The sequence below is a fragment of the Suricata suricatta genome, chromosome 14, assembly GCF_006229205.1.
Source record: "Suricata suricatta isolate VVHF042 chromosome 14, meerkat_22Aug2017_6uvM2_HiC, whole genome shotgun sequence".
Classification (NCBI taxonomy): domain Eukaryota; kingdom Metazoa; phylum Chordata; class Mammalia; order Carnivora; family Herpestidae; genus Suricata; species Suricata suricatta.
In genome coordinates, this window is record NC_043713.1 from 84,775,437 (window position 1) to 84,788,806 (window position 13,370).

The 13,370-nt window shown below is 56.4% G+C and overlaps 1 protein-coding gene across 3 annotated transcripts in view; it reads right to left on the reverse strand.

Annotated features, from left to right (window-relative positions):
* The window catches only part of SCARB1 (scavenger receptor class B member 1), a 69,344-nt gene extending 67,081 nt beyond the window's left edge, over positions 1 to 2,263 (reverse strand). For all 3 annotated transcript variants that reach the window (XM_029922907.1, XM_029922905.1, XM_029922906.1), the window contains exon 1: positions 2,234 to 2,263. In XM_029922907.1, the coding sequence (XP_029778767.1) occupies positions 2,234 to 2,254 (21 nt within the window). In that variant the 5' untranslated portion in view covers positions 2,255 to 2,263. The remainder of the gene's footprint in view (positions 1 to 2,233) is intronic.
* Between the last annotated feature and the right edge of the window lie 11,107 nt (positions 2,264 to 13,370).

The window sequence follows — 13,370 nt, forward strand, 5'->3', positions numbered from 1 at the left end:
CCCCTGACCCTGCTCCTCCTTCCCCCACCCTTCGCCCCTGCCCGTCCTCCTCTCCCACTTCCTCTTCCACGCCCGGCAGATGTCTTTGGTCACACTGAGTAGGAGTTTCCCAACTCACCAGAAACACCAGAACCCACCCCCCTCCTCCACCTCTGTCCCGACCCCGAGCCCCCATCCCATCTCCCAGGTCCCCGCCACGACATCCCCCAAGTCCCCACGACGCACGCATTCCGTTCTAGCCTTGCTCTCCCTGAAACCAGCCTTGCAGACTCCCGCCTCAGTGCCCAGCACACCCCCACCCACCCCCTCCTCGCTTGGCATTCTGTTCCCCCAGATATCTTCCGGGCTCCTTCCTTCACGACTGGCTGCCACCTTATCAGAAAGGCCTTCCCGCCGCCTTGTGTGAAATAAAATAGCGCCGGCTCTCCCGGTCTGCCCTTCACCCTTATCGCGGAGCGTCACCTGGCATATTACACGTTCATTTGTTCTTTGCATTCTGAGCCCCCCCACCCCACCCCCTAGGATGCTGTGGGGTGGAGGCCTGGTCTCTCTGCCCCGTGCTGTCCCCGCCAGAGCGGCTCCAACGCTGCCTGGCAGGTAATGCTGGCTCTCAAGAAGCCCTTTAGAACGAGCGGACACAGAGCCTTTTAGACGCCGGGTCCTGTTCTCAGTGCGTGGCACCCAGGGCGCGGGGTCACAGATAAGGAAATGGGCCGGGAGAGGCAAAGGCGGCAGACCTAAGCGTGTCTCCCTCCTGAAGAGGGACACAGATGGTGAGCAAGTGAGCAAGCGAATGATGGATGATTGCAGGTGACAAGTTCTCCAAGAAAATAAAACAGGTGGCCGTGGCCCCCCCTCCACGAGTCCTCTGCAGCCCCCCCACCTGCCCCTGTGCCTGCAGCCCCTCAACCCCCACCTCTCACTGAGGTCTGGAGCCCTGATGCAGGCCAAGCCCCTCATTCTCCAGGCTGGGCTGCCGAGAGGCCGAGGGCTGGGGGGGGGCCGGGGGGGTGACTCGGTGACTCAAGATGGAAGGCAGTGTCCTCCACACTCACCTCAGGCAGGCCAGCCCCTGGTGGCTCAGAAAGAGGACTTGTGAAACGCTCCTTCGACCCTGGAGGGAAGCCGCCTCACCCCAGACCCATCCTTCAGCAGCACGGCCTGGCCTGGGTTTGTATTTATTGGGCACCCAGTGCATACCGGCCTGAGAGCCTTGCCTGGAGACCTGCCCTTGCCCGGGGTGTGCACATAGGAGGGGTGCCAGGGCAAGGCTGTGCTGTCAGATGGGAACGAGCCCGGGGAAACCTGGGGCAAGTGGCTCGGCCCTCTCTGTGCCTCAGTTTCCTCCTTTGTCGTAGGGGGTGAAGAGCTTCTCTCCAGGGGCTGTTGTGAGGATTAAATGAGTTGGAAAATTGTGGCAGCACTTACATCAGCTCCCAGGAGGCGCGAGCACAGCTAAGCCCCGTGTTGCCCCACGGCCGGCCGTGCCCGGCTCCTGCCCACCTTGGCGCCCCGCTCCCCGTCTCCCAGTCTCTCCCCAAGTTAACTCTGCTCCCAGGCTCCTGGGCTTTTCTATTCCCTGAATGGCCCCAGCTTTTTCCTGCCACAGGGCCTTTGCATCTGCTGTACCGCAGGCCTAGAATGCTCTTCCCTCAGATCCTCCTGGGGCTCACTCCTCCTCCAGGCTTCAGCTCAAAGTCCCCTCCTCAGAGACGCCTTCATTATTAAATACCCAAGATGGGAACACCAACCCACCAATCACTTTACCAGATCACCCCATTTTATCTGAAATTGTCTTACTCGTTTATCTATGTACGTTGTCTCCCCCAGCTCCAGGGCCAGAAGCCAGTCTGTTTGTGCTAACGGACCCACCCCCAGCACTGGGACAATGTCCCGCACACACTTCATGGGCACTAAAGACTTGAAGCAATCAACTTGCTCACTAAGGCATCAATCGATCAATCAAGTCACCCGTGAAGGAATTAATATATTTCGTTGAATTCTTGAAGGCCTTCAACAGCCATCAGCTCTGGGGGTTACTTATTTCTAGTGACTTCGTGATTCTTGGGAAGGAGCCAATGAACTAAAACCGAGGGTCTGCCCGGCTGGATGCCCCGCCCACTCCCTCAGCACCCCGCCTCCCTCGATGAGGCTCATTCGCCTTGACCATCTCACCCGATGGAACTTGCGTTTATTACGAACGCCTCAAGGTCCAAATGTGCGTGATGCTTACCCAAGAAAGGCCCAAGGACATGGCGGGAGTGACCTCGCGTCACCAGCTGGCTGTCACCTGACCAGACGCAGATGGGGATGAAAGGCCGGGTGAGACACGTGACGGGTGATCTCACCGAAGGGAGTCGCTTCCTATGGGGGGCGGGGGCCCAAGAATCTGGAGAAAAGGCTTCGTCCCTCCTGAGAGAATAGCCTCGTCCGGAAGAGGAAAGACAGCAAACACGCAGAAGAAAATGAAAAATGACAGGAGTCAGATCTCTTCCCCGTGGCTGCGGGAGGGACCCCCTCAAACCCGAGTCAGAGGACGTCCCTGCCCAGCCCCGAAGTCCCCCGTGACCAAGAGACGTATAGGGTGTGTGGGCAGAGGTGTGGGGCCCTGGTGGCCTCAGACACCGCTGGGGAGTTGTAAATGGTGCGGCCCCGGGGAAACCGTTTCCTCAAAAGGCCGGACACAGACGTACCTCAAGGCCCGGCTGCTCCGGTCTGGGGCGCACGCGAGAGAAACGAGACCACGTCCACACACACCCGCGTGCCCAGTGGCCGTCCCGGCCTGTTCACGAGCGCCCGGGGTGCGGGGTTGGTGAAAGATGGGTATCACACAAGGGAACGTGATTCGCCATCAAAAGGAAAAAAGTGCTGGTAGGTCCCGCAGGGCAGGTGAACTGCGAAAACCCGATGCCAAAGGGAAGAACCCACTAGCAAGGCCACACCGCGTCGGGTCCGTCTGTAGGAAACCTCCGGAAGGGGCCAATCCGCGAGACGGAAAGCAGGTGAGCGGCTGCCGAGGCTTGGGGGTCGGGGGGATGGGGAGAGGCAGCAGCCACTGCTGAGCGGGGCTTCTCTTTGGGATGATGACCGTGTCCTGAAATGGACCGTGGTGGTGTTTGCACAGCCCCATGAGTAGGCTAAAATCTGGTGAGTCCTGCCCGATAAATGGGTGCCCTGTGCACCATGTGAACTCCCTGTCAACGAGCTGTCATTGTAACGACCAGACACTGGGGCGAACGGGCGACGCAGGCCAAGGTCGGGATCTCCCAGTTCGTGGGTTCCAGCCCCATGTCCGGGTCTGTGCTGAGAGCCTGGAGCCTGGAGCTGCTTCCGACTCTGGGTCTCCCTCACTCTCTCTCTCTCTCTGCCCCTCCCCTGCTCGTGTTCTCTCTCTCTCTCTCTCAAAATTAAATAAGCATTAAAAGAAACATTTTAAACAATCAAACATTTCCCATGGCCCCCACTTCAGTCAGATTAAAAGCCAAGTCTTCACACGACAGCCCACAAGGTCACCATCAGCTCCCTGACCTCGGGTCCCCCTCCCCCCGCCCACGTGCCGCTCCTCCCTGGAGCTCCTCAAACCCGCCATGTTGCTCCGGCTGGGGGCCTCTGTGCTCAGCGGTCCGTGTACTGGATCGCTCTTCTCCCAACCCCCCGCGGAGCCCACCCTCCCCTCCTTCAAGCTCTTGCTCAAACGTCACCGCAGCAAGAACTTCCTTCCGAGCCGCCCTCCTGAAATTACAAGCCACACCCCGCCATCTCCCCATCTCCCTTCCGCGCTTGACTTTCCCTGCACTTATCCCTCCAACAGGCTACAGGCGCAGACTCCGCAGGGGCAGGGGTCTGTTCCGCCCACGACCGCGTGTCCAGTGCCCGGCGCAGGGCCGCCCCTTGATCAATACGTATTGATGCACAACAGCTACCAGAGCCCAGCGATTAACACTCCGCCTCGGGGCGCCCGGGGGGCTCAGTCGGTGAAGCGTCCGACCTCAACTCAGGTCATGGTCTCACGGTTTGTGGGTTCGAGCCCCGCGTTGGGCTCTGTGCCGACAGCTCGGAGCCTGGAGCCTGCTTTGGATTCTGTGTCTCCCTCTCTCTCTCTGCCCCGCCCCTGCTCATGCTCTGTCTCTCTCTGTCTCTCAACAATAAATAAACGTTAAAAAAATTTTTTAATAAAAAACTCCCCCTCTACAGCCTGGCTGCAGAGCTGGGTGGCCTCGGCCGGTTGTCCACCCTCTCTGCGCCCTGGGCCCTCACCGATGCCATAGCGATGATCTCAATGGTGCCCACCTCCCAGGGGCAGTCATGGGCGTGAGCTGGGCCGGTGCTGACAAGGCACTCAGAAAGGTGCCAGCGTGGGATGGAATCGGGTGCAGGCCGCCACACGCCGCCGCCCCGCCCGGCCTGGGAAGACTCCGCGTCACCCCGAGTTAGAGCCTCACCAGATTGCGTGGGGAGAGCCTGGTTTAAAAAGAGGCATAGCTAGTTTGTGGCTGAGCCAGCGCCACTGGCCTCGGAGCCCCAGAGTGAGTGACTAAGCACGCTCTCTGCTGAGGGACGGGAGAAAGTGGAGGGAGGGAGGAGGCAGAGGTGCGGGCAAGGACAGGGAAGGGGCGTCTCCTGAGGAAGGGGAACCGGTCGTGTTCGGGCACATCTGCCGGGCGAGGGCAGACCCAGAGCGCACGTCTGCGTTGTTCCTTCCGCGACGCTGGCGGAGCACCTGCTGGGGACCGGGGACCCAGCAGGGAAGGTGGCAGAGCTCGGTGGCCCTGCACAGCGTGTGTCCCAGCAGGCGCGTTGACCTATGATGAACATAATCATAGGCATGTGTTACAGCGCGCCAGAGCGGTGCGGTCCGCGGCGGAAGCCGCTGGCCACGCGGGCGCCTGGGGACTCGAGATGGGCTCTTCCGTCCCTAGTGAGACGTGTCGGACACCGGCCAGGCGGGGAAGGCTCGGTGTGAGAGAGAGAACCTAAAATATCTCCAGAGCCACATATCGATCACACGTGGCAATGAAAACATTCAGATACGTTGGGTTAAATAAAATGTACAATTAAAGTGAATTTCACCTGTTTCTTTTCACCTTTTTAAAATGTTTATTTTATTTTTGAGAGAGAGAGACAGAGACAGAGCGTGAAAAAGGGAAGAGCAGAGAGAGAGGGAGACACAGAATCCGAAGCAGGTTCCAGGCTATGAGCCATCAGCACAGAGCCCGACATGGGGCTCGAACCCCCAAACCGTGAGATCACGACCTGAGCCGAAGTCGGACACTCAACAGACTGAGCTCCCAGGTGGCCTTTCTTTAAAATGCAGGCAGGAGCACCTGGTCAGCTCAGTCAGAGGAGCATGCAACTCTTGGTTTCAGGGTTTTGAGTTCGAGCCCCACATTTGATGTAGAGATTATTTAAAAATAAAATCTTTATTTAAAAAAAAGCAGCTACTAAAAATTGTGTAGTTGCAGACGTGGCTCCCGTTGCATTTCTGTTGAATGGCACTGTGTTAAAGAATGATCTGTACTTGGGGGTGGGGGATAAAGAGAGCGGCGTAAGTGCCACCTCGAAGGAGGGGGCAAGCATTTAAATGCGGTGCTTGGGAGGGTCTCTGTGAGAAGGTGGCATTTGAGCAAAGACTTAAAGGAGGTTCAGGAATGAGCCGTGCAGATTTCCAAGGAAGAGCTTCCCAGACTGAGGGAAGAGCCAGTGCAAAGGTCCTGAGGCAGAAGTGTTCCTGGATAAGTTTTAATGAAAATGCCAAATTGTGATACTGATGCAAATGACCTCTTAGGGGCTGTTTTACTTCAATGGGTAAAAATGCCCCTACAATACTATAAATACTCGTGGGGGTCTCCAGAGCCCCTGGTCACATCTTTGGCAACTTAGCCCCGCCCCAAGAAATCCCGCCCTCCTGCACAATCACCCAACACTTTGCCTGTCTCCAGCCACCTTCCTTCTCTAAAAGCAGCCAAATGAGTATCACCTTTGCCCCTGGTTCCCAAGATTTGATGAAGGCTAATCCTCCAACACAAAACCACTTTCCAGGACAAAGGTGGAAGCAGGGGGCGGGGGACCCACCGGGCCAGCAGGCGTGAGCTAAGAACTCTGCTCCATTTCTGCCACAGCTCCCAAGGGAAAAGAAGCTTCTCTTTGGTGCCCTGGCTGGCTGCCCGCTGCAGACTTGAGGCCCAGGATGAGGCTGTAGAGGGCTGCGGCGCGGGGCGCCCGGCTGGCTCAGTCCTAGAGCCTTAGATGCCTGATCTCGGGGCGGTGGGTTCAAGCCCCCCCTGGGCACAGAGCCTACCTAGAAAATATAAACAAACAAAGCAAAACAGAAATTAACCGTGGAAGGCGGTGCGGAGGCTCCTGAGGAAAGTGAGCACAGAGTCACCCTGGGACCCAGCAAAGCCACCTGCGGGCACGTCCCTCAAGGAGCTGGATCAGGGACCCGAAGAGAGACTTGCACGCCCGTGTTCACGGCGTCAGGAGCCGAGAGGCGGAAACGGTCCTGGGTCCACCGACAGGAAGGGACAAACACGGCTGTCCGTCCACACGGCGGGGTGGGACTCGGCCTTCAGACCAAGGGCAGTTCTGACACCTGCGACCCCCGGATGGAACTTGAGGGCACGGTGCTGAGCGATGAAGGAAGCCAGGCCGGGGTGACTCCGCGTGCAGGAGGGCCCCGAGGAGTCCCGTTCAGGGACAGAAAGTGGGACAGTGGGCGCCAGGGCGGGGGGAGGGGCCCCGGGAGTCAGAGCTTCATGGGCACAGAGTCTCCGCGCAGGAGGATGGAAAAGCCCTGGAGGGGGATGGTGGGGGGTGATGGCTCCCCAGAGCTGTGAGTGCACTTACTGCCAGGACCGCACACTTTAAAGGGTTGACATCTACACGTGATAAAAGTCTGAGCGGCACAAGGACGGAAGAGGAGCCCACAAAGTGCCGGGCTTGGGGTCTCGGGCTTCGGGGAGCCTCCTCGGAGACTGGCAGGCAACTGAGCTATAACGAAGAGGGTCCGAGAGTGGATCTCTGGTCAAGAAGTAAGGAGGGGGGCGGCGACGAGATGTGGGTGGGGAGGGCTTGGGGAGGAGAGGCAGGGAGGACACTTGTCCGCAGAAGAGGGAAGTGCGGGGCTGGGAGCCTCCAGACTGGCACCGAGCCTGCCCTGGAGGGACCACCCCCTTCCTGCGCCAGAGAGACAAGCCCTGCAATGTGTGTGGTGGCAGCCCGCTAGCTTCCCTGAGCCACAGGTACCCAGAGAGAGGACCCGCCACGCGGGGGGCAGGGAGGGGACACGTGCCGGCAGTGGGGGCTCGCTGCCCTCCAGGCACCCCCGGAGGCCCCAGGCACCCCTCTGCAAAACCCTGCAAAAACCCCATTGTGGATGCGATCCCCACAATGCATTGCCTCTAGACAATTTAAAAACAATTATAAAACCCACTCAAACTCAGTCTGCTTCTTTTCTTTTTTGAAGTTTATTTATTAATTTGAGGAAGCGAGAGAGAGCAGGGTCCCAGAGGAAGGGAGAAAGAGAGAGAATCTTCAGCAGGCTCTGCACTGACAGGTCAGGGCTCTGCACTGATGCGGGGCTGGATCCCCGAGATCATGATCTGAGCTGAAATCAAGAGTTAGATGCTTAACCGACTGAGACACCCAGGAACCCCAAACTCAGTCTTTTTTTTTTTTTTTTGAGAAAGAGAGAGAGAGTGAGAGCATGCACAAGCAGGAGAGGGGCTGAGGGAGAGGGAGAGAGAAGAGAGACTTAAGAAGGCTCCATGCTCTGCACAGAGCCCAACACAGGGCTCAATCCCACGACCCTGGGATTGCGACTTGAGCTAAAATCAAGAATCAGGCACTCAACCAACTGAGCCACCCAGGTGACCCTTCAGTCTGCTTCTTATCACCGTGTAGCAGTAACTCTAAAAAAGTCAGTGATCAAATATTGCCCCTGAAAAAAATCCCTTATTAGCCTAAGTTTTCTAAACCAGGAATTGTGAATTGTCAAACTACAGCACACAAGCCGAATCTGGCCCCCAGCCTGTTTTTGTCAATAAAGTTTTATTGGAACACAGCCAAGCTCATTCACTACATGTCATTTACCGCTGCCGTCTTGCTTCAATGGCAGAGTTGAAAAGTTGTGACAGAAATCCTATGACCCAAAAAGCTTAAAATATTTATCTCCTGGCTCTTTGCAGACAAAGCTTGCCAATGCCCATGCTAAACAATTGCTACCTTACTGTTGAGTTTTAATAATATCTATGTAAGCTTCAAATTAGCATGTCTGTGTTATTTGCCCTTTAATAAATACTGTAGTCTACACAGAATTTAGTTCAGGGAACTTCAGATGTCTGCCGCCCACCCCCCCACACTCATTCACACACATAAAATATTTTCATAAATAACTTTAAAATAGAAATTTATTCCTCTTCTGTTTGTTTAAAACTAAAAAAGGAGGGTACCTGGCTGGCTCAGTCTGTGGAGCATGCAACTCGTTTTTTCTTTTCCAGGTTTTTATTTAAATTCTAGTTAGTTGGGGCACCTTGGTTTTAGCTCAGGCTGTGATCTCATGGTTTGTGAGTTCAAGCCCAACATCAGGCTCTGTGCTGCTGGTTGGAGCCTGCTTGGGATTCTCTCTCTCCCCCTACCCCGTCTGTTCTCTGCTCTCTCTCTCTCTCTCTCTCTCTCAAAATAAATAAATCAACCTAAAATAAATTCTAGTTAGTTAACATACAGTGCAATATTGGTTTCAGGAGTAGAATTCAGTGACTCATCACTTACATACAAAATCCAGGAGCACGTGACTCTTCATCTCGGGGTCATGAGTTTGAGCCTTGGTGGTAAAGATCACTAAAAAATAAAATCTTAAAGGGGCTCCTGCCCCCTTTAAGCGTCCAGCGTCAACTCGGGTCATGATCTCACAGTTCACGACTTTGTGCTCCGTGTCCAGCTCTCTGCTGACAGCTGGGAACCTGAAGGGGCTTCGGATTCTGTGTCTCCCTCTCTCTGCCCTTCCCCTACTCTCTCGCTGTCTCTGAAATAAATAAACATTAAAAATTTTTAATTATATCTTTAAAAAAGAAAGAAACTAAAGAAGGAATCCGGAAAATAATTATTCTTGCTGAAAATAATTGTCGCTCAAGGGGTGGGGTGTAAAAAAATGACCCACTCGGGTAACCTGCTGATAGGACTTTTGTGACCATGAAATGAAGCATTAAACTTGCGTGTAATCGACACCATTGGCCACCTTCCCAAAACCCATTCTCTCCCACCCGCTTCTCTATTGAACGTAGAGTCCCCACCCTCCCCCAAGAGGCCATGGTGCTCAAAAAGGGGGACCCCAAGCCCCCTAGGAGAGGATCCCGAGTGTGCTAAGCCGGCCTTGGTAATACTATTCGCCTCGCTATGATTGGCTTAGAGATGGACACATGACCAAATGAGACAAGAGGGCGGTGCTTCCTGCCCCTGGGGCGGATGTGATCCCATGTGGAGGCGATGCCAGGGTGGGTGGCCGCCATCTTGCTGAGCTGGAAGAGCCGGAGCAGGGAGATAGAAAGAGCCTGGGTCCTCGGTGACACCCATCCCGGACCACTGACCCGGAGCACCCCAAAGCCGCCCTATCACAGGGCTTTCCCCCCGGGTGGAATCAATAACGTCTTCATTGTTCAGCTGCCTGGGCTGGGGCTTTCGAGGACTTCCAGCCAAAAGCATCCCACTGGGTTCAGGTAGGGAACCCTCCAGCAAGCAGCCAGCCCCACGGTCCAGGGCGTTACTGACCGATTCATTCAGTGAACGTTTACTGAGTGCCTTCCGTGTGTCAGAAGGGTCCTGGGCACTGGAGACCGTGAGAGATGTCCGTCGTCTCCCCCAGGAGCATTCCCGTGGGCGGGGGCAGACGCAAAACCAAGTCCACAATAAGCAAACAGAAACGCTAAACGCTGAGAAAGAAACGGAATCGAGCAGTTGGATAGAGATGGTGAACAATGAGCAAAGAACCCAATGAAGACGAGCCAACCCCGTGAAGACCCAGGGAAGGGATTCCAGGCAGAGGGCGCAGCAAGTGCAAAGGCACTGAGGTGAGAGTGAATTCTGTGTGTTCAAGGAACTGAAATGTGAAACGTGAGGGTGGCGTGGTTGTGGCAGCGGCTTTCGGGGAAGTATCTGAAAGTGCACAAAAGGCCCACAGTCCAAGTCTCTCTGCCCCCTCCTTCTCTCTCTCTCCCCCTCTCTCTCTTTCTTAGGGCTTTTGTTCCCAGGTCCAAAGCCTATGAGCTCTGGTTTGTTGCAATCTGGGCTGGGTTTCCAGGCTTCTCTTTTTAATTCAAGGGACCCATGTAACCTCTCCCCGCGTGCGGGCCCGACACCGCACTAGCTTTTTAAAGGCCACGTTTTCGTGCTTCGGCCTAACCGAACAGCTTATTTGTGGCAAGTCCCCGTCTGTTTCGCTGCGTGTCCTGCCGGGGTGACATTTTCTGTCCCGCTCAGAATGCCGTGCACCCTCCCTGCCGGGGGCCCACTGAGGCACGGGGACACATCCCGCGGCATCAGGGCCAGACAGCGGTCACCGTGCAGCCGGCCAGGGCTTGCCGGAGTTGCTACAGAGAACCCTTTGGGGACAGCAAGCGCCTGTGGCCCGACGGCAGAACAGCGAGGTCGCCTGTGTCTTCCCTGAGGGGACAGTGTTCTGGCCACCAGACCGACTGGGTGTCGGGGCGGCTGGGTGTCGGCAGAGCAGCGTCCAAAGCTCCCATTGGGTGGCTGCGGATGGCGACCCTGTTCTGGAGGCCACTGCCAACAGCCGAAACTGCGTCTGCCGGGGACAGGGCGGTGCCAAGGGGGGACCGAGGCCATCACGGGGCCGCCGGTTCAGCTGTGTCTCCTGAGCGTTTCCTAAGCACCAGGGAGACAGGGACACATCAACCGCGGCCTCATACGGGTGCCAGACCCGGAGGGACAAAGATGATGCTCTCACACCAGTGAGTCTATACTGGCTCCTCCAAAAAATGCTCTCAGGGAAAGGAGCCCACCCGGGGAGGGTGTATCACAGAGGTGGCAGAGTGGCCCTTTTTCAAAGCAAGCAGGATCGAGTTACTTGCTGTCTAAACCCTGTACTGGCTTCCTGTTGCACAGGCATAAAGCCTCACCCCTCCCTGGGGCCCGCAAGGCCCTGGGCCACCTCCCCTTCTCTGCCTCTCTCCACCCCCCTCCCTCACCTGCAGCCATCCTAGCCCCTTGTGGATCTTCTGAGGCGTTCAGTTTGCACCCACCGCAGGACCTTGGCACATGCTGTGCTCGCTGCTTCAAACACTCATGGCTGGTATGTCACCTCCCCAGACAGGCTCCCTCTGGCCCACACATCTAAAGAAACACTCCTTATCACGTCGTCCTGCTTTATTTCCACGACAGCCTGCTTCTGTCTGTCCCCTCCGCAGGCTTGAAAGGAGCATGAAAGCAAAGGGTCTGCCTGTCCTCACAGCAGGGCCCACAGTGCGCGAGGGGTGTGGCGGTTTGTGGAATGAGTGAGTGCGTGAGTGAGTGAATGGGGATCTGACCCCGGCAGGGGAGGTCAGGGTCAGACGAAGAGGAAGTGGGCTGTTGGCCTGGAGTCTGGCTGAGCACGGGAATCCTGGGGGCTCTAAGGCATGCCGGGCGGGGTCCGGGGATGTGTGTTCTTGCACGCCTTCCAGAGGCTTCTGATGTACACTCCAGATAGGCCATGGGAGGTGGGAGGAGGCTCTTCCAGAGGCCAAGTGCTGGGAGGGACGCCCACGCTGACCTCTTCTCCAGCCCCTTCTCGCTGAGACAGGCCCAAGTCCTCCCTCTCTCCCCCTTCTCTGGGGCGGCTCCCCTGCGTTTGCACACGGGCTCTGTGGGGGGGGCGCATGTGCTCCTGCCCCCCCCCCCCCGCCCCAGCCCTGCCCCCGCCGCGCTGGGATGGGAGAAAGGTTGTCAGGTAGGAAGGTGTTTATTTCAGCAGCGTGTTGACTACAACTCGGAATCCAGTTCCTGAAACTGGATCCTCGGGCACCTGCGTCCTCTGAGCTTTGTTGTGCGGCAGCGTTAGGGGCCTGAGCTCTCTGTCTCCTCCTTCCCGCCCCCCACGTCCAATCCAACATTTCTCTTGTTTGGACAGGTCTTGAATTCTTTGATTTCTCTCCATCTGTAGTGGTTCCAGAATTGTGTTCCGCGCCCCCCCCCAACTCCAGGGGCGCCTGGGGGGCTCAGTGGGGTAAGTGTCCTACTTTGGCTCAGGTCATGATCTCATGGTTCGTGGGTTCGAGCCCCACGTCGGGCTCTGTGCTGACAGCTCGGAGCCTGGAGCCTGCTTCGGATTCTGTGTACCACCCCCCTGCCCCTCCCCTGTTTGCTCGCTCTCTCTCCCTCCCAAAAATAACTAAATAAAAAAGGAATTGTGTTCCCCTAAAAAGATATATTTGAGTCCTACCGTCAGGACCTGCGAGTGTGACCTGACCTGGCATCGGGTCTCCAGATGGTTCTGCTCAGGTGAGCTCATATCGGCCTAGGGCAGCCCTAGATCCAGGACTCAGGTCCTCATGAGAAGAGAGGACACACAGAGACACACGGAGGACGGCCACGTGGAAACAGAGGCAGGGACAGAGCAGTATTTGTCGCAAGCCAAGCGGCCCCAAGGACGCGGAAAAGGAGGCGGGGGTGGGGGGCAGCACGCCCTGCCCCCACCTTGATTACCCAATTTCGGTTTCCAGAGAGACAGAATAATTTCTGTTGTGAAACGTCAGCTCTGGCTGGGCAGCCCGATGCCCCCGAAACTCAGATGTCTCCAAAGCTGAGAGGAACAGGGGCAGCCAGCATCTGGGGCTGATCGGAGACCCCCACACGGTCTGCGACACCCACCTTCGCCAAGGGCCGAGGTCCTGCCAGTTTCTGACTGAAGAAGAATCTTGGGAGGGTCAGCACTTCTGTTTTCCTCCTGTTTGCGCATTTCGTGTTGCTTGGAATTTCTGAAAAACAAAGAACTGAAATCAGAGTTTTCCCAAGCACGGGACTGACACGAGGAACTGAGCACAAGTAGAACAGAACGCAGACTCTTAGCTTCCTGCACAGCAGCCACACTGCCCAGAGCAGGCGCTGTCCTGTGAGAAAGCACCTCTCGGGGCGCCTGGGGGGCTCAGTCGGTTGAGCATCCGACTTCGGCTTAGGTCATGATCTTGTGGTTCGTGGGTTCAAGCTGACAGCTAGTTCAGAGCCTGGAGCCTGCTTCCGATTCTGTGTCTCCCTCTCTCTCTGCCTCTCCCCTACTCGTGCTCTCTCTCTCTCTCTCTGTCTCTCAAAGATAAATAAATAAAATAAAAGATAAACAAACATTAAAAAAAATTAATAAAAAATCGTTTGACATTTCTCCA